The sequence below is a fragment of the Centroberyx affinis genome, unplaced genomic scaffold (assembly GCF_046629955.1).
Source record: "Centroberyx affinis isolate AG114_WGS23_722 - 3 ecotype Tasmania unplaced genomic scaffold, CSIRO-AGI_Caff_v1 ptg000715l_1, whole genome shotgun sequence".
Lineage (NCBI taxonomy): Eukaryota > Metazoa > Chordata > Actinopteri > Beryciformes > Berycidae > Centroberyx > Centroberyx affinis.
The window spans coordinates 290,001-309,649 of NW_027279332.1; the positions used below are offsets into that span (position 1 = coordinate 290,001).

Consider the following 19,649-nt stretch of genomic DNA (forward strand, 5'->3'; position numbering starts at 1 on the left):
TCATGACAGTATTACAGTCAGTCAGAAGAATGAAAATTAAGTAGGTCGTAAAAATTCCTGCGATAAAAATTCACAGTTAAAAGTAGACACTGTACATTAGAGATACACAGCTATCCAGAAGAAATCATCCATCTTTCACACATACACACTGGGACAAAGATGTAGGGTGACATTCAGACATGGTAAGAAATTAAAGCCTGCCACATATTAGTTTGCACAGAGACATATCATGTGTAAAACCAGTAGTGTGAGTGACCGCGCTGGTCTCTAGCCTGTATGTGAGCATTGTAAAGGGACGCTGTGTGTGTGTGTGTGTGTGTGTGTGTGGTTGAGTACTCGTGTGTAGACGTGTCAGAGGCACGGCTGCCTTCCCATATGTGGTCCATGCCTGGCTGGTCTACTGTGACACAGCTGAGCCCAGAGCAGGTCTAAACATATGAATATTTAACGCAGGGTCAATGATCTCACAGACTGGCCCTCTAATTATTTAGCTTTTGGGGTGAGGCAGACTGCATACCAATTAGCTGCCAGCTACATGCCTTTTTTGCGTGTGTGTGTACGTGTGTGTGAGCTCAGGTGTGAGTGTCCCTTTCGGCATCCAGAATAGAAACTTAACCGGCCTACGAGCGGAGGCATACTCCCGCACACGCTGTACAAAACATCCACTGTCTTACAGCAGATAGATAGCTAGGTATAGCTTTCCCATAAAAGACCCTTATTTCACCCCTCTTTCACTGGAGGAGCACCGAGGCCTTATCACCCCCAGCCACACCTAGGGGGCCAGGTTCCGCACTGATACTGTAAATGTCAAACCGGCCTCATCATAACATAAGTTATTTATTATCTCATTATTTGATAAGAATGTTTCCATTTGGATGTCTTTTCTATTCTATTAATTTTCAACATAGTTAAAATATTTCATCTGTGCTGTTCTATTTATTTGATACCACTGGGCAGGTATTTGGTTATTTAATGTAATTGTATGCAAACATTTATATCCTGCATCCCCATATTTGGAGCGGCGTGTCACTACTACCGCACAGCTAAAATATACATGATATCTTAATCCCGCTGACAGGGACGATCCCTTCAATTCGCCTTCTATGCATAATGTAACCCCCAAACAAATTTATACTAAAGGGTAGCTGAAAGAAGCCTCAATGAAATGCTTGCGGTTGGGGAGGAGTTAATTTGTCAGCCTACCACGTCCTCTGAGCGAACAACACCCGCAGCCGGAGCACTTCCTTGATGATTTCATCACTTTATAACAGGGAGGACGGTGTCAAACCTGGGCATTGTGTGGCCACTGCAAATGAGCCTAATACAATTTGCCCATCAGCGAGTGCTCTCGGAGAGGATGAGTTTGGATGTGTCCCATGCACAGCGACTGGAGGTCGCTGGGTGAACGGGGGAAGGAAAAGCAGATGATGTAATATAGAACGGGTGGCCTTCATTTCACAAAGAGGAATTCAACTGTGGATTTATGCAAAATGTCCTCTTCATTGTCACCACTTATCTGACACGGCCCACACCGTACGCACGGGCGGGTGCAGTAAACTGTATTATCATGTAGCAGTAGAATAAAGAGATTTCTTCTACTTATATAAATTATTTGATTCCCTAGAAACACAAATCTGATTAGGATTGTCTTTCAATTTCCTGACACTGACAACCCACTAACCTAATTACCCCCAATTCCCAACAGAGGCTCATCCTTCCCAGCAAGCACTAGGGAATCATCTGATGGCAACTACCTGTACTTTACACACACGCAAAAAAAAAAAAAAAAATTTCCATCTTTATATGTATCATGTCATATCAAGGATGAGAGAATATTTTTTTTAATGAGCAGGAATCTTGTCTGGGAAGGCGACTTGAGAATAGCCTTTAAACACCCTCCACTCGGCTCTTGGGTTTAAGCGCTTAAGGACTTTCCGATTCAGCTGTGATGGTACGGTTACTACTGTAGCCACGGAAAATTCCTCTCCCTGTTAAATGTGATGTCACCACTTTCTACAGTTTCTTTCCGGCTCTCCTGAAGAGCTCAGCCGCTGCCAGGTGGATGTGCTCCTGCTCACCATGATCCTCTCTGCCGGTTGAGTCATGTGGCTGTGTCAGCCAGCGCAAAGCCAGTGTGAGGATTCCAAGGTACATGGGTGCCTCTTTTAATTAGAACAGTCCCGGCCATAATTAACAGATGCTGACAGGAATTAAAGCTTGGCACTAACCTGTCTCATTTACTGTCCAAGAGGGCCAGACGCAGGCAGAGAGGAAGAGAGAGTGATGAAGAGCAGCTAGACCGATTCATTCACTCACACTGCCAGGCTCTTTGGCCAGGACTTTATAGAGGCCTTTGTGAGGCTCGCATGTCCCTTCGCCGGTCCTCGAAGCTTTAAGTGCTCCGACTCGGACCAGTCAGTATTACTCCCTCCAGAGTAAACAGTAGGTGTGTTATGAGTGTGCGAGGAGAGTCGAGTACCACCTCATCCAAAGTCATCGCACTGTTTTATGGCCCGCTACACGGTGCAGCAAGGGTGGTAGCGGGTGAGCTCGGGTATCATCTCTTCAAAGCAGGGTGCTGGGGGAGAGGGCTTTTGGCCAAGGCGGCTGGCATTTGTGTGCGGATTAACGCAGGCCTCGGGGCGGGGGCTGGGGCCAGCTGACCTAGGGCTCTTCTTTCTCTCCAAAAACAATAATAATCCCCCTCCAAGCACACTCCTACAAAAGGGCCTGTCTTCACTCACTTTGTGTGGCCGGCCAGGGCAGGGGCCCTTATTTTGAGCCTCTCACCTGTTCTGGGTGTCTCTCCCTGGGGAAAGTGTCAGGATGTCTGGGATGGTTGGCAATGCCAAGGGGGGCTTAGGCGGACCCTATTTTAGCTGGGAAAATCAGAAGGCCACATGGCAAGGCATGGTGAACCCTGCCTTTCAAGGCAGCCGCCCCGCTAAACTGCCGTCAGCACTATTTCAAAGGGCCCCTGTTGCCAGCTTTGCATGCTTGTAAGCGTGTTGCAGCATTTTTAATCACGAGTGGTGATGAGCGAGGGTAGCGGAAAAATGGTCACACGTTGGCCCCCCTATCTGCTGACCCCAGGGGCTGCCATACTGACGCCCTCCTCACATACTCCATTTACAGGTTAGCTACAATTTCCCTGGTGAGCTGACATCCTGCTCATACTGCATGACTAATTGAAAAACACTACATAGTATTTGCGAAAAAACTATACTGTAAATGCTCCAAACTTAAATCATATAAAAAATATAGTTTAAGTGAGGTTTGCCTTAGCAAAAAGCTGCAAAAGACATATGGATAGGTCTAGAAATTATACAGATAGGGTTCTGTTTGCCTATTTATATGTCAAGTATTTCAGTGACTATACATGTGAGTGTAGTGTGGTTTGTATGTATGTACTGTATGTGACTATGAGGTGGCTATTGTGGGATGTGGTTGTCGTTTGCATGCCAGTCTGCTGAAAACAATGACATGCTGGGAGAGGTGTATTGTGTATCAGCAACTCTCTGCTCCTTTGATCAGTAGATGTTCATGACTGTTGCAATGCTCTGTCACATGTCATACAAAGGGAATAAGACAGGACAGCTACCATCCCGACTCTCTACTGTCACACACAGCATTGTTATACTGTGAGGACAATGGAGCAAAAATATATTTTTATTTGACCAACCCTACAGATGTGTGCATATAGAAAATGTGCTTTACAGAAATCAAGTGTTTCTTTGCACTTGTGTGTGTTTGTGTCCATTTATGTGGAGGCATCTGTGTGTGTAACTGTGTGTGTGGATGCATGTGGGAGTGAGTGAGGGAGGGAGAGAGGAAGTCGGGGCAGAGAGCAACTGCCACTGAATTATGTCAATGTAATCTCTCAATAGTATCTTGTCTTCTCTCTTGCTCTAAGCTCTGATCCGTTTCCATTGATCAGAGAAAAAACCTGTTGCCCCTGACATTTGATTCTTCTATTGATCACTTCCTCCTTTATACAGTCAGGGGAAAGTACAGCGACTCGACACAGGTCTCAAGCAGATCCCCTGTAAGCGGATTGCTGATCTTTGAAGACTATTTTCCTTACACATCTCTACTAGACTTAGACCTAGACCTGCTAACAGTACGTTATGTGCTTGATCCGAAGATATTGAAAGTGTATTAATTTTGCTTTTGTTAGTATAATCAAAAACATCAAGTCTTAATCTTCCCGATTGATGCTGTCTAATACAGTATTTTTCTTACGTGATTCTTTGAGGGACAGTGATGGATTTAAACATCTGCTTCATCCGGAGACGGTAGGGGGGCAGCACTGTACTTTGTTGGAGCTGTAAAGTTATAATTAGGTGATTTTTCCATTGAGACACAATGTGACCTTTCTGCAGTAATGAAAGTAAGTAGCAACCTCAGTCACATGAGCAGTGGTCATCTCCACACCCTGGGCCTGAGCGTGGCGTTGAGCCGACGGCTTCATAGAGCTTACAGTGGACACAGACCACGTGTCTCTCTTTCCATCTCGTCTTGGTCACACTTTAAGGCGCCGGGGGCTCGAAGTGAAGGTTACGCAAAAATGCACTTCACATTTCTCCATTAATCAGGACAAATGTTTTGAACGATTTTGACTGTGGTAGAAATCAGTTATTTGAGAGGGATTGATGACAACACCCGCACAGGACTTCAATCAGTCAGTGATAATGGTTACTGTGTGGTGATGGCAGCCACTATGTAAAAGAGGAGGGTCATTCTCATTCTGGGAATGTGCTGAATACACAGAAGCTTGCATTAGAACCTCGGGCTTAGCCTAAGTCTGCATATTTGAGCTTTACACTCTTTTTTACTCTGACCCGACACTGGTCATTCATTTATAGCCATGACTACATATTTTTGTAGTCTCTTATTCTCCAAGATGATATATTGGCATAAATTTTTCATCAGATAGTAATGCGATTACTCTGTCTTTCTGGCACTGTGTCTTTATCTGGCTGCATGCAGTCCAGGGGATTCTGTTACTGTGTGGAGATCCATATGGGCTGTGTCTGTGGCTGGGACTAAATATTATACATCCATAAATTCCACTCTCCGGTGAATAATGGGCGAAATAATGGGGAAATATATCGCAAGTGAGTTTGACAGAGAATTCATACGTGTAAAGTTTTATCGATTTTGTTTATTAGATCTAAGTAAAATTCTAAGACCAAGTGGCGAGCTATGTAGTGTAAGTATTTCTGGAATAAATTCACAGAGAGCGCTACTTATTCATGTATAGACTACTGTATACTCCGGTCAAAAGTGAGGGACAATCATACTTTGTAAAACATAAGTGCCACTTGACCCACACTCACCAGCACTCACCAGCACAAGGAAAGCTGAAAAAAAAAAAAAACAATAACATGTTTCCTTACAGAGTCTCTGAGCTGCTCCCAGCGGAGGCTTGAATAAATATAACACCGCCTCTTCACCCCCAAGCCACATATCTTTCATTATTCATTTGTCTGGCCTTTTTGGAGCAACCAACAAGTGAGAAAGAGAGCAGGCACAAGCGTGAGAGACAGAGAGAGGGAGAGAGAGAGACAGAGACAGAGAGAGAGAAGCAGGGGAGAGCGTATCCACTAATGCAATGGGGTAAGGGAGACGGGATAGGTGCCTCCCCCGGAAGAGCGTCCCGGCCTCGGGGTCTCAGGGGGCTCGGTGGCGATAGGGAGGGGGGAGAAACCCAGCCAGAGAAATCCATCGGAAGCATGTTTAATTGTCACTGAATTCCCTGCTGGCGTGACTTTAAAAAACCATCCACAGGAAGAGAGCTGAGATGTTCGGAAAACATTTAGTGGATCAATATGCCGGGGAGAGCTGAGACTGTGCCGAGTGTGTGCTCAGGGACCCGGCCTGAGCCTTTCCAGTCGGAATACTGTTACATTTCTATCACTCAGACGGCGGGATCGACCTATTCAGCATATTTTTGTCCCCAGCTCAACTGCACATTATTTACTGCTGTGTTGGTAGGGGGAGGACAGGGGGGTTGGGATCTGTTGTCTAGGCCAGCCAGCTGCATGTATTTCTCACTCTGGGCTGCTGGGAGAAAACTACTGTGCTGCTCATTGCTGAAGCAGTCTGGGACTTAACAAGATGACTATCATCAGAGCCAGTGTGTGATGTTGCAGTATTCCCATAGCATATTCCATGTCACATCAATGGATTTTTTTTTATTTTGCATGAATGAGACTGTATAACAAAATACATATGTGTATCTGTGGACATAGTAATAAACAAAAAAAAGAGTAGAATTGTTTTTCTTACCCTCTTTGAGCATCCCCACTTTGAGGCATTTCATGAAGCGACAAGCTTGACAGGATTTGCGTCTCCGTTTTGTGATCTCACACTCATTTGTGGCGGGACAGCTGTATTCTATGTTGCCTGAGAAGAATAAGAGGTAGAGTAGGTTAGTGTCAACATAATCATAAGTGAGTTGGGCAACATCCGATGCATTACAAGTTAAAATAAAATAGTAGTAGTAGTTCATGTTTGGGGAAATAAAAAATTAAATATTTCAATATTGGGCACCATATCGAGTGGAAGCATTTCAGTAGTCGCTAAGACTTAATGCAAAACCTTGGGGCGCTGCTATTGATGCAATAAACAGTGTGTACTCGCTGCAGTATCAGATGCTCTATAATAAATCATCTTTTGCCGACCAGGCGTGGGCACGTGTTAATCATATCCTATGGAATCCATTTCAATAGCGTGCAGGTGGCTGAGGTGTCCTCCAGCGACAAGGTAACTTCCAGCACTGGGGGCCTCGGGAGAAGGAGAGGCGAGGGGTGGGGGTGGGGGGGTACGGCTACAGCAGTCCTCCAGGACCCATCACTAGACGCCACCCTGGTCCCACACTAAATTGGCCTCATTAATTCTGCGCGTGTCCCCTCCAGGCCCCGGGTGCAGGCCACGTCCCCCTGCGCTCAGAGGGGCCTGCCACTGCCTCAATAGCGGGCTAGAGAGCCGGACACGCCGCCCCTGGCCACTTTACATAATACTCCGGCAGACCCAAACCTGTTGTTACCACTGTTGCCATTGTTGACTATTTACATAGTGTACAGGCAAGAGGCCTTATGCATTATTCAACTGCAGCGTCTGATTCCAGGATGGCGCAATGAAAAAGAGTTTCATTGCTACACAATAAAAGAGATGCTTCTGCTCTACTCTAGCATTAGCAATAGAAAGGGCAGGGTATGTGAGGCAATTCTTCCGCTTGTGTCTGATTCCCTACATTTTACTGTATTCAGGGGTTTTCAATAAAGGGTTTCAGTATAATGGCTGCTTCAGCCTAGGAATTTGAATCATCCCCATTCTGAATGGGTTTTGAGCTTTTAAGCTTTTTGACATTGGTATTTTACTAAACTTTGCTCTTAAGATAGTTTTATTTCTTTGTCAATACAGTACAGAATTACATTGTTGGGTAATGTAAAATTTTGATTTAATTATCCGAATTGCCTCAATATGCATTTTTAAGTAATTGTCCCATTCACTGAAATATATGTAAGCACATGTCAGTGAATATGCTCTCTGTCATATTATATCCTCAAATAACACATACTCTATCTCTCTAGCTAGAGTCTGTTAACTGCCAGACAAACATCCATACACAAGCACACTGGGATTGCATCCCAACACACTGGAGCTGCTCTGACCCTCACTCCATGTTTTCGTACAGAGAGACAGAAAGCTGTATAATATTCCAGCAGCGTTCCACCACCAGCCCTCCAACACCCTTTGACAACTTATGCAATTATGTTAACATTATTGGACAGATCAAGTGGAGGGTCCCAAGATGTTATAAATAATTAGAAATTCCTCCTTATATCTGGGTTAGAAATCATTATGCTAATTCCCCTCATCTCTTTGGGATTGGGGTAAATAAAGGTGTGAGGGAAGCGGCTGATGAGCTCTGATGGTCTCTCCTCTGCCTGTTTTCTCTGTTGTCATAGCAGAACCAGACCATAATAATCCTATCCATTTCCCATATGTTGGGAGGAGGCAATCAGCGCCAGCCAGCACTGGAATCAATTCATGGAGGTCTGTTTTATTGTTTGCTTTCGTTATTGTACACTATCGATTTACCAGTTTGCTGCGATGTACGTACTAAAATAATAAAAATGCTGATTGCGATTCAAAAACAATTCTGGACACTTTTACTTTTAATTGTCATGGTGCCTCTTGAGATTCACTTCATATTATCATTCCTAAAAGCCAGTAGACAGTTGGCACATGCATGCTGCTATGCTGCTGGTTTGCCTGCCAGACCAACAGGGCACAGTTGACCCCGTTTGTCCCTGAGGACGCTTTGTTTACAGGGGTATTTTTCGCTCTCCCCCCCCCTCCCCTCCCTTTCTCGGGGGGTGCCGGGGACACGTGCGCACAACACACCTGGTGGCTAACTAAGAGAGTTAGCCCTCTGATAACACACACTCCAGAAACAAAAACAAACGTGCGCTCGCACTCTGCCGCGCCACCGTGTCCACCTGTCCCATTAAGCCCCCTGAGCGTCTGATGTTCGGTCAGAAGGGGCTTCTCATAGCTCAGCGCAGGGAGAGGGGGTGGATTAACTTATTTTTCATCTCTACATTCGGCTTATATTTAGAGACTGCGAAGAAGTGTTTCAGTGTCAGTGTGCACAAAGTGCCGCTTCATGTCATGCCTAACGCCTATCAGCTGTTCTACTGTAAACTACGGCCTCTCTTGGCTTATTGTTTTTATAAAATGGTATAAACACACAATTGTAATAAAAAACCCCCACAAATAACCAAGAATCTAATCTATAATAATAATAACAATATTAATGTAATTATAATAATTATTTAGAATTATAATTTTATTTTTACACCTACTATAGCAATACAGTCTTCGAACAGTAGCTACACGGCACATAAGTACTGATATGATTAGAGATTTTTGGTTAAATCAACTGTTATGCGGTCAAAGTTGCGCCTTTATCAGGTATTTTACAATGGCTTCAAAAGTGGCTTAACCAATCACAACAGAGGACCAGAACTGTTGTATTGTACTATTATATATTACATTGTATAATTATATCTAGAGACTAGTAAGGCGAGTTTTAATATCAGTAATGAAGCGTACGCACAGAATGCCATGAAACAGGCAGTGTCTCCACTTCCCATGAAACGAGGTTAACATGACTATTTATTACCGTTCGATCGGTCAAGCATCTGAAGTGTAACCCCTGAACTGAGGGCCACGCTCGGGTTTATCTGCCTCTACAGAGGTTATGGTATGGTTACGAATAACATTACAGAGTGAAGGGAGAAGAAAAAGATTTCCCTCCTTCTTCTCTTGATATGTATCTGTCTCAATTTATTTTATGGCTTTTCAGGACCCATGCCAGGGCACAGAGGGGAAAGTCAGGTCTTGTAAGTAAATTACAGTAAAATGGCAGGTATTTCTCATCAAAATCTAAACTGACTTTTACAGGCTTACTGTCAAGGTCTATTACTTCATATAAAAAAAAGAGGGCCACTGAGTTCAGTTGGTTTTCAAGCAATTTTACACTTGGGTTCAAAATGGGAAGAAAATACGGTTCAATAAGAGATTTATGTTTTTGATTGGTGGGGCACGTGAGGTGCAGGGATGGGGGTATGATTAGGGAGCAATGAGAACAGGGGTATTTCTGGGATGGATGGTGATCTAGGTTGACATTAATTTGGGCCTGGCCTTGACTAATGTAACTATCTCCACGTAGGAGTTCAAGGGGCTTTTCACTGGATGAATAGGTGACAGAAGATGGATTTTCCGTCCCCTTTTGCTGAAAAGGTAGGGGCATCAGGTCTTTTTTCCCCTCCACAAACCTGAAGACGTGAAGGACAGCGGAGCAAGTGAAATGGATGCAAAGGTAAATGAAGATAGTAGGTTACGCAAAAAAATCTAAGGGTTATGAATGTCAATATTCCAACGATTCTGACTATTATAAAAAATGTAGATGAAATCTAAGGGCACACGGTATGCCCGATTATTTCAAATACAATAAAACAGTAAGAATACAATATCTTGAAAAAAAAAAAAGAGCAAATGCAAAGAATTTGCCATCAAGAATCTGCTGCAGTTTAACAAGGATACACAGAGTGATACACAAGGTGAGAGCACAAGGTGATAAAAGAACTGTCATGTACATGGTAACATTAACTTAGCATGCTGTTTGCCCTAAGTGCTATAGAACAATGTGATAAAGGGCTGGAAAAGACAGCTCCTTTGTTTTCTTCTCATTAGAAGAGGCCGTCTCACACTCCACCCTTGACTGCCTCGTTATTCCTTTAATTAATCAGTTCTCATCAACGGCACCCTCTCATTCTTTCAAGGGCTCTACATCCTGCTATTTACTGCCTCCATTTTCCTCCAGCGATCCTGCATGTGTTTCTTTTATCATTTCGGAAGGCTTTCACCTCCCCCAAAAAAGTCCCTGCGTCCTCCTGCCTTCTCTGCCTGGGACCCCTGTCTGATTATTATGCCATTAAGCCTCTCCTCCTCTCCTCTGAAAGAGCAGCAGGGTCCCTCTCCAATCTAAAGAAGTCCTGGGTTTTTTTCCCCTCCTTTCCCTGAAATTACCCGGCGACGCGTGCCTGAGTTTCTAATTGGCATGCCCGTCCCTGGAGACGGCCCCCTCCCTTCCTCCTAATGAAAAGCCTCGGCCTTAATTACACTTTCCAAACGCTGATTGTTATTGACAAAACTCCTGTGGCTCGGACAAACGACGGCAGATTAGCTCCATTACAGGCAGCCCTCCAAGAGGAGAAAGAGAGGGATTTCAAATCGACAATGCAAAGTGAGGGGGGAAAAAAAAAGACGAGCGCTTTCAATTTTTTTTTCTTTCATGTACCTCCCTCTTAATTGTTTGGGCCATTGCTCCACTTAAGACGTCTCTTTCTTCCCCAATGCCTCTTTTCTGTTCCATTGTGTTGCCGTCAGTGTATTTTTAGTGAGGGGACAAAAGCTCAGTTATGTTACTTGAGAGAAAATGTTCATCTTTTGTCAATAGACAGGATTGCTGATGGCAGCGTGGGTAAACAGGAGGATTTGGCCTAATGCTTTTGTTTGCCTGCAAAAGGTACATAGACTGTCTAAAGCTGATAGGGCTGGAAGGTCCAAAATCAACACCTAGCATCAAGACAGCCTGCACTCCATATAATGCCTGCAATCGATTGCTGATAAAAAAAAAAAAATTAGGATTAAAAGATATTGGACTAATTTAGATTAAATCTAAAATGTATTTTTCTTCCATTCTAAAGCGTCTCATTTTACCATTACTTTACCCTTTGCCTCATTTTGCCCTTTTTATCTAGTTTTCCTTTGCATGTCTTCCACTGCTAAGCAGACAGGGTTAGACCTGGGCAGCTGTGCCTGTTGTGCAGTGATTTTTTTCCAGGCTCAATAATATCTCTGTCTCCCTGATTAATCTGGGACAGAGCGCACAGTTTCACAGTGGGGGGCCTTTCATTGCCTCTCTAATGGGAAGCTGTGATACATCATGCCATGCAGATAGCCCATCGCACCCTAGTCCCCAGGCATAAGCACACACACACATGCACATACATACACACACACACACACACTCACACACACACACACAAACGACAGGACAGGACAGGAATAATAAAGCACACGCTCTGAGCCCCCTAAGGCATCTGGGCAAACAGCCCCCACACTCCACCAAATCTGACCTCTGATGATGATGTCATGGCCACCGCACCCCCACCCCACCGCCCACCACTGATCCTGACTGATGATGTCATCATCTGCTCACTAGCAGCGCTCCCCATGTCAAAATACTCTTATTGTTTAGTGCAGTAAATGTTGGCATATTGGCCTTTACCATGATTAAATGCATATACATTTTGCTGTGCATGTTGTAACAGATAAAATTAAACTAGAGGTACTGTCAGATGTTATTCTTCTATTTTGCCTTTTTTTGAAACAGCCTATAAAATCAATATTTGAAGAGAAACTGAATTATTTCATGTCCAGTGTATCAGTGTGCACTGTGCATGCTTTTTATGCTCTACTGTAGTAGTTAGGTGCTGCACCGGATTGTGTAAAGGGAATAAAACCAAACACAGAGACATTTTATGGGGACTCTTGGTCTCAGGAGGTGCAGAAAACGCCTTGTGCACTATAGTGATTTTTAACACTGTGAATCACTTGGACTGAGTATGTTTAAGTGTTGTTGAGGGGCCGGGGGTGCCTTGTATGGAGAGTGTTTTTGTGTCCGGTGATGCGGCGACGGGGGATGGAATAACTTGTATTGAGTGTGTTCAAGTGTTTGTGGCGGGTGAAAGGAGAAAAAATACCTTGTATTGTCCTTTTAAAAAAGGCTTTGCAGGCCTCACAGGAGGCCACGCCATAGTGATACCCCGAGGCTATATCTCCACAGACCAGGCACAGCCTCTTGGGGATGGAGTTCAACATGTATTCGCACTTTATGGGCGAGTCCTCCATGATGGTGCTGGAGCAGTCGTCGTAGCGCTTGCGGCAGGTGGCTGCCCCGAGCCCACCGGGGGTGAACATAGGTGGAGAGTCCAGGCCGTTGGAGTGGCTGTTCATGGCGCTGACATAGCCGCCGCTGGCGTCCGAGTTTCCACTGGGGCTGTGGTGGCTGACCGTGTCGATGACCGAGGAGGGGCTAGACGGCTCCGTCTTGATGTAGGACCCACAGCTGGAGGGTAGGTGCCGGTCATCAGCGGCCATTCTATTCAGCAGCCTGGGAGAGGGATGGAGGAGGAGAGGGAGGGGGTTGATGGGAAAGGGAGAGGGAGAGGAGGAAGATGATTAGCAGAAGTCTTCAGAGGGTAGAAATGAATCTCACCACCTCAGTGGTGTGACTGACAGAAATGACAAAAATAACTGATTGATGTTAAACAAAAACTACATGGATGATGTGGCCAAAATATCCATTCAAATGTTGCATTCATGACAATTACAACACAAAATTCTCTGTTATCCTACAACTAGATGTCACGTTGACTTCCTAGAGGAAAACATTTTAGACCGTCACAGAAAGACAAGTCTTGACAGACTGCCTATATTCAATGACACAGTTCAACTGCTCTTGTAGGGTAGATGTCAAACACCTGAGTTTTTTTTTTTCACGCTTGAATGTTTTCCTTATGGTTTACAGTGGAAAAGATGTGTTTTTGAGCAGAGATCTGTGCAATTTGTGCATATAGCACAGGGGGCAGAAACAGCTGAAACATGAAATAGGTTTCATGGGGTCGTACAGCACCAAGATAGCATTTCTTGTTCCGTTTAATAGCCAACTCACACTTTTGGCAGTGTGTTGGACATATCCCCTTTTACTGACATCTTTCTTTTTTTCCCACTCTCTCCATCGCTCTCGTTCTCTCCGTCTCCTGCACCACTATGTGTCCTAACCTTCCCTATGAACCAGTGAACCAGGTGGGAGGATCCTAAGTGCCTCATTAGCCACACACCCCAGCAGCTGCAAAAGAGTTCCAGTGAACAAATACACTCTCACACGTAAACACAACAGCAACACACACACACACACACACACACACACACACGCCTACACAGCACACACACAGACAGGAAGAGGAAAGTGAGAGTGAGAGTGAGAGAGAGAGAGAGAGAGAGAGAGAGAGAGAGAGAGAGAAGACGTAACACACACAAATACCGAAACACACACACGCACAGACTCACAGACACACACATCCTTAAAAGACAGCGGCCTCTACATAGTTTAGAGAGCAGAGTGGACCTTGGCTTGTCTCCTTGAGTCAGCAGTCAGGCAAAAGGAAACATGATGGCAGGATATTGACTTTTTCACTGTCTGCCTAATAACTGTATTTTGGAGTACATACAATCTGATGTTGTAGCGTGTGCAGACAAAGTGCTGGCTGTGGCCACAAAATGCACTCCGAACCCTACCAGCCTTCTCTGCCCATATAAATCTATTCCTGTCCTGCTCTATAACCTTTAACTTTAAACTGCACCGGGAGAAGAAGGGGGAAAAACTTAACTCGGACACGCTCAGCCCATTTTATTTCCAGCAAATAGAGTGAAGAGGTGGACTGATAGAGGAGATGGATAACTCGATGTATTGGGGATGCCGTGTGGACATAGTGACCTCTCAGGGTCAAGGCGAGGTCACACACATACGAACACACACACCCCTCTGCATTAGGTACCGCTGAAGGGGTGAAAGGTCACCTGCACTCACCTACATTAACGAAATTGAGCCTTGCATGGCTTATGCAAATTCAGACACGGGGGCTCCTAGTGAGTGGCAGCTAGACAGCCCAAGTTCTGCCTTAGCACATTAGTGCCATTAGCATATTGCCAACTAATGGTAATGTTTACATACTTGACATGTCAGTTTACCATCAGCACTGGGAGAGGGGGAGGTTCCCCAGCGGACGCGCTCTTCCTTGGTTGGTGGACAGCTGTCTGTCTCAGAGTGCTTGAGAGGAAATGGGAAGCGAGAGGCCTCCACCGTGTCCCCTATCGTTCGGCCGGACTGCCTCTTGCTCTCTCCGGCTGATTTAATTGTGAGAGTGGGTGACGGAGGAGTTCAGGCCCAGGGGTCAGTGGGTCAACCTTATTTTCTCACCCTGGCTTCCTGGGCCCGTGGAGATGGGGGTCAGCGTGTCAAATTAAATCTCATTCCCGGGTTTCCCTCCCTACTGTCATGTATATTCATCGGAGCTCCAGGTGCCCAACACTTCTGGAAATTCACAAAAAGGTTAACTGCTAAAATAAATAATAAAAAATGCCCCCTGTTAAAACCGTTGACCTTGTGGAATAAGCCCTTTGGCTGAGCACTTCTGGAATTCCTCTTTCAATATTAAGCCTACACAATATAAAACCTATAAATAAAACCTACACAACTACCATTTTGCTAGAGACTATGCTGTCCAATTTACAGTTTTTCCCTCAATGACTCTGAACGCATTTAAACAACGCAAAAGAATATCTGTAATATTGGTGGTGGGGGAGGTTATTCAGATTTTGCAGTTTTAAAAATTGTCCAGTTGTGCTTCTGAACGTCCTTGCAGTGAGAAATTGAAAAAGTGAATCCATTTCATGCCTTTCTAAAATAGAACTTGCCCCTCTTGATAATGAATGCAGATTGCATCCCCATAAATTAATGCACGGCTCTGTGTTCATCTGCTTTATGTTCTCTGTTTCAGATGGATATGTGCACCTGTGCGATAGGGCACCTGCACTCGGCTTATTAAAGGCAATATATTAAAACGCAGGAGCGCAAGATGGCTCCATTTAGCTTTTATTTCACAAATTCAGAGTAAGCTTAACCCCGGTTCAAAGGCCGTCTTCAGGGTGACACTTAGCATAATTGCATAAGTGTCTTAACTGTTTCCCCTCCAGCTCAATGTGGTCATTTATAATAAATGTGCTGGCTAGAATCCCCTTAACTCATTCTGCTATGACACATTATACCACTGCTATGCTTATGTTTTTAACAAGCTTGCATATATTGATTAATGATACTGAAGGAATACTAACCACTTGAACCTGGCATATTAATCAAATAGTCTGAAATATTTCTATAAATATTCGTATTCTCTAATGGGACAGGTCCAATTTAAATCTATAAATACCATTGTATGGGAAAATGAATTATGAACATTAAATAGTTTGACAGCAGCAATAGTACTAATAAATAATTCAATATGTGGGGCAGGTGCTAATTAGCTTGTGTGCTACACAGACAGATAGAACAGGAGAAGGAAAAGGTCTGCTGAACTAACTGAGACTTGATGCTGTAAAATCTATAGTTCTGTCTTACTTCCTTCCTCAAGGTAAGAGCATTTCAAATTCTGCTGCCTGGCTGCCCAAAGGAGCAGTGCTCGTCAAAGATACAGTATCTCTCTCTCTCTGTTCCTCCTCCTTTTGTTCCCTTTGTACCGATCAAAATTCATGCTGAGTGGTGGGTTATGGGCCCGCAAAAGCACACTGCGCAGTTTGGTTTTAATCTGATTCCACCTGGCCCTCCTAACAGCATTTCAGATCCCTAATATCATTCCACTGCTGCTGCCGTGACCAGGATTAGCTGGCCTAATGATCTGGCAGCTCGGCTCGCGCTCGCTGCTCCTCGACTTCCGAGAGGAGAACCGAGGAGCTCGTTCCCCCACGTCTCAGCGCTCCCCTCGCCTGCAAGCCAAACTCAGAACATGGGCTGACACTGTCGTAAGAACGCAAAACCTTGAGGATCTAATTGGGCCAATTTGTAAGTACTCCTGCTGAGAGTTTCCCACTCACTTCAGGAGGATACTGATGTCCTCCACTGTTCTTCTGAATCACTACGGCCCTTTCCCCGTTTCATGTACATCACACACGTACAGCACAAACCTGTGCTAGAAGCTCCACTCAAAGAGTGAGTAAATGCCTGATGTCCTTTTCACTCTCAAGGCCGCCAGATGCCAAAAACATGGTTTTATAACATTTGCTAACCTCATCCCAGAGTGTCAGAGCCTTGCTACCTGATCAGACTGGGTAAGCGGAGGGGAAGGGGTGGGCGGTGGGGGAGGGGGTTGACATCCGCAGGCAGGGTGACGGTGATATCAGATGCCCCAGTAGGGGCAGATCTGTCTGGAGGGCCCCAGGCGATGTGGCCTGATAAGCCACTGGCCCCAGAGTCAGCGCCGGTAGGACGAACTCAATTAGCTCCTGACAGACCTCCTCTCAGCGCGGCTCAGCCTCCCCACCACAGCCAGAACCCACTGGCAGCTGCCACGCTGACCTCTCCTCCAGGGGCCACTGCCACCTCTTACCGCTCCGACACACAGCCAGGGACTCATTTGGGGAGAGCGCAGACCGTGCTGAAAGTCTGCACGGCACAACTACAGTCGCGGAAATACATACAGTATATGCCACCAAGTGTGAGGGGTGTGTGTTGTCACATGGGAACATGTAAATGAAAAAGGAATATGGGGGCTCCAGGAGGGGTTGGAGCAGCTCCTGGGAGAGAGGGAGGGAATGGAGACTCCAAAACACACTTAGCTGAAATATGGAGGACGCCTCTCTGTGTAACTGGTTCCAGGTTAATGACCATCAGGGGAATATGGGGCCAAAAGACCCTTGGGGCAATCTGTGTGTGTGCGTGTGTGTCTGTGTGCATGCATGCATGGGTGCATGTGTTCATGGGTGTGAGTGTGTGTGTTTGCGTTCCAGACAGAATATGAAAGGTGGAAATACGGCAGGGAGGGGGGTTGATGGCAGTGGTTTGGTTGGAGGCAAGCCCGGCACTCCATAGGGACCCATTCTAATCTATGAGGGAGAGGCCCCTAATTTTGGAGTTTCTCATTCATTAGTCCTGCTCTGGCAGAGAGAGGAGGGAGCGGTGGGGGGGGGGGGGGGCTGGACCTGAGGGGAGGGGAGGGGCCTCTTTATTAACGGATATGCCAGACACTCAGGAGAGGCTGACAGAGATTTATGATGTGCAGATCTATGGAAGCAAACAAAAGGGAAAGAAGAGAGGAGACAGAAAAACAGAGGAAAAGAGGGTAAGGGAGAGATAGAGAGACATAGAAGAGTGAGAGGGAGGGGGAGAGAGAGAGAGCTGTTTATCGTACCAATGGAGAGCGAGGGCCCCAGATCAATAGTCCGTAGGCTAGGGGCTGGTGCTGGGTTACCACTGGGGGGACCATGCTGCTCCGTGGCCTGGGCAATTAAGTTTTTCAGTCTCCAGCAGAGGATTATATTTAGCTGCTCCACAGCGATGTCACTGTAGTCTTTATAAAGCCATGAGCTCACTCCACTACGACAACATGAGCCCCATGCTCCAGCGGCACCACAAGATAGTGCTGGCCAAGAAGCAGATCACATCTATTGATCCCCCCTCCCGCTCCTTCCTGTTCTAGAGATGCTGCTGGCAGGAAAGAGAGGGCCTCTTGTGATACAGGCGCTGCTGTTTGTCTGACGTAAACTGTCTGAGCCGCACTGGGCAGATCTTGTTCTTATAAGGGGCTGAGTTCAGGATGCTCAGAGAAGCGACGGCTAATGATAGGATTATTGTCAATGGGGGATGTTCGCGCTGTTAGAGAGTCGCGTTGTCCAAACTCCCCGCTATGGAGAGCAAAGAGTTAACAATCTGCTATGCGTACCCAGTGGGGATGCTCCCAGCAGAATTGGACAGCTCATCATACTGTATGTAAAAAGAAATTCGGTGATAAGTCTAGCCTGGCATGCTGTACTTTTGGGATCAAATTTCTAATTCTGCTTTTTCATCAGAAATAATTAGTTTCCATTACATCCATTATGTGGCATGGTCGCGGTATAATTTAACAACAGAAATTCACAATGGTTGATGATAACTAGAAGAAGTTATGATAGTATAGTACCACCAAAATTCACCCCTATAAAAGTGTTATTCTTATGGTTATGGGCAGTAAAATCTACTTGTGCATATGAAGTCTCCTCCAAAGTTAGTCACAAGAAACCCAAATCTCTGGTCAGTAGAGCTGAAACGATTAGTCGGTTAATGGATTAGTCAAACGAGAGAAAATTAATCGAGTTAATTTATCAAGTTAAAATACCAAACATTTGCTGTTGCAGTTACAGCTTCACAAATGCTAAGATTTGCTGCTTTTCTCTGTTTCATATCATTATAAAATGAATACTTTTGGCTGCTGGTCAGACTAAGTAAGACATTTTAAGAGTCACTTTGGGCTCTGGGAACTTGTGATGGGCATTTGTCATTATTCTGTAGACTAAATGATTAATCGATTAATGGAAAAAAATAATCGCTAGATTAATCGATAATGAAAATAATCGTTAGCTGCAGCCCTACTGGTCTGTAATGTCATCAAACAATACTTTCTGGAGCTGCTGCACTGACGTTGAGGACGAACGTCATGGACAGTGTGACGGGGTGATTTTCCTGGAATGTGGGGACGATTTAGGATTCAGAACGTGTACAAGTTCAATGACATGATGCACATTTGTCTGTAAAAGCTAAAAAGAATTCTATGAATCAACAAAGTCAGCCAATGGAAAAGATTCAGAAAGCAGAAAGCTCTCTTGTTTCCATATTAAAAAGCAATGATATTTACTGAACTGTCTAAGCTCATAGGAATAATTTATGTGAATTCTGCTTTATGAGAGAAATGCCTTTTAAGAAGTTTTATTCAGTTGCATAAACAATGTGGAACGCCAGCCGTCCACACAGCACAGCACAGTAACACATAGTCTCAATAGGGTTCAATGTGTAAAATCCAGGGCAAGATTACATAAAGTATGACTAATAAACATGTTCATGAAAAAAGGTGCTATTGGTGCATTAATGTTCACTATCTACAGGCTTGAATATTTGAGGAAGAACCTTTTGAGAGAAGAGATACAAGCAATTTGGCGGAGACTGGTCAATTTAATCAGAAAATGGTCAATAACTAGTACACAAAGTACGTGAAGTGTATTGCTGATTATGTTGCATGCATTCTGCAGTGTGTGTGTGTGTGTGTGTGTAGATTACAAACAGAAAGAAATATTATTATAAAGGGTTAAGGCTATTTAACACAGTCCAATGTAAATCACAGGTTTAGACACAGTGACTGTGTGTACAGGGGGACAGAGGCAAGGAGCCATGCATGAAATTACTTCATTAATCTTCTTCTGAT

The 19,649-nt window shown here is 44.8% G+C and overlaps 1 protein-coding gene across 12 annotated transcripts in view; it reads right to left on the reverse strand.

Moving 5' to 3' along the window:
- esrrb (estrogen-related receptor beta) overlaps window positions 1-19,649 on the reverse strand; it is a 41,850-nt gene that overhangs the window by 14,470 nt on the left and 7,731 nt on the right. For 4 of the 12 annotated variants that reach the window (XM_071519567.1, XM_071519566.1, XM_071519560.1 and 1 more), the window contains exons 1-2: window positions 12,345-12,747; window positions 6,292-6,408 (exon numbers count right to left, since the gene is read on the reverse strand). In XM_071519567.1, coding sequence (XP_071375668.1) covers window positions 6,292-6,408; window positions 12,345-12,741 — 514 coding nt within the window. In that variant the 5' untranslated portion in view covers window positions 12,742-12,747. Of the gene's footprint in view, window positions 1-6,281; window positions 6,425-12,342; window positions 12,763-19,649 lie in introns of those variants that run through there. The other 8 variants (XM_071519557.1, XM_071519558.1, XM_071519555.1 and 5 more) reach the window with 7 other exon arrangements.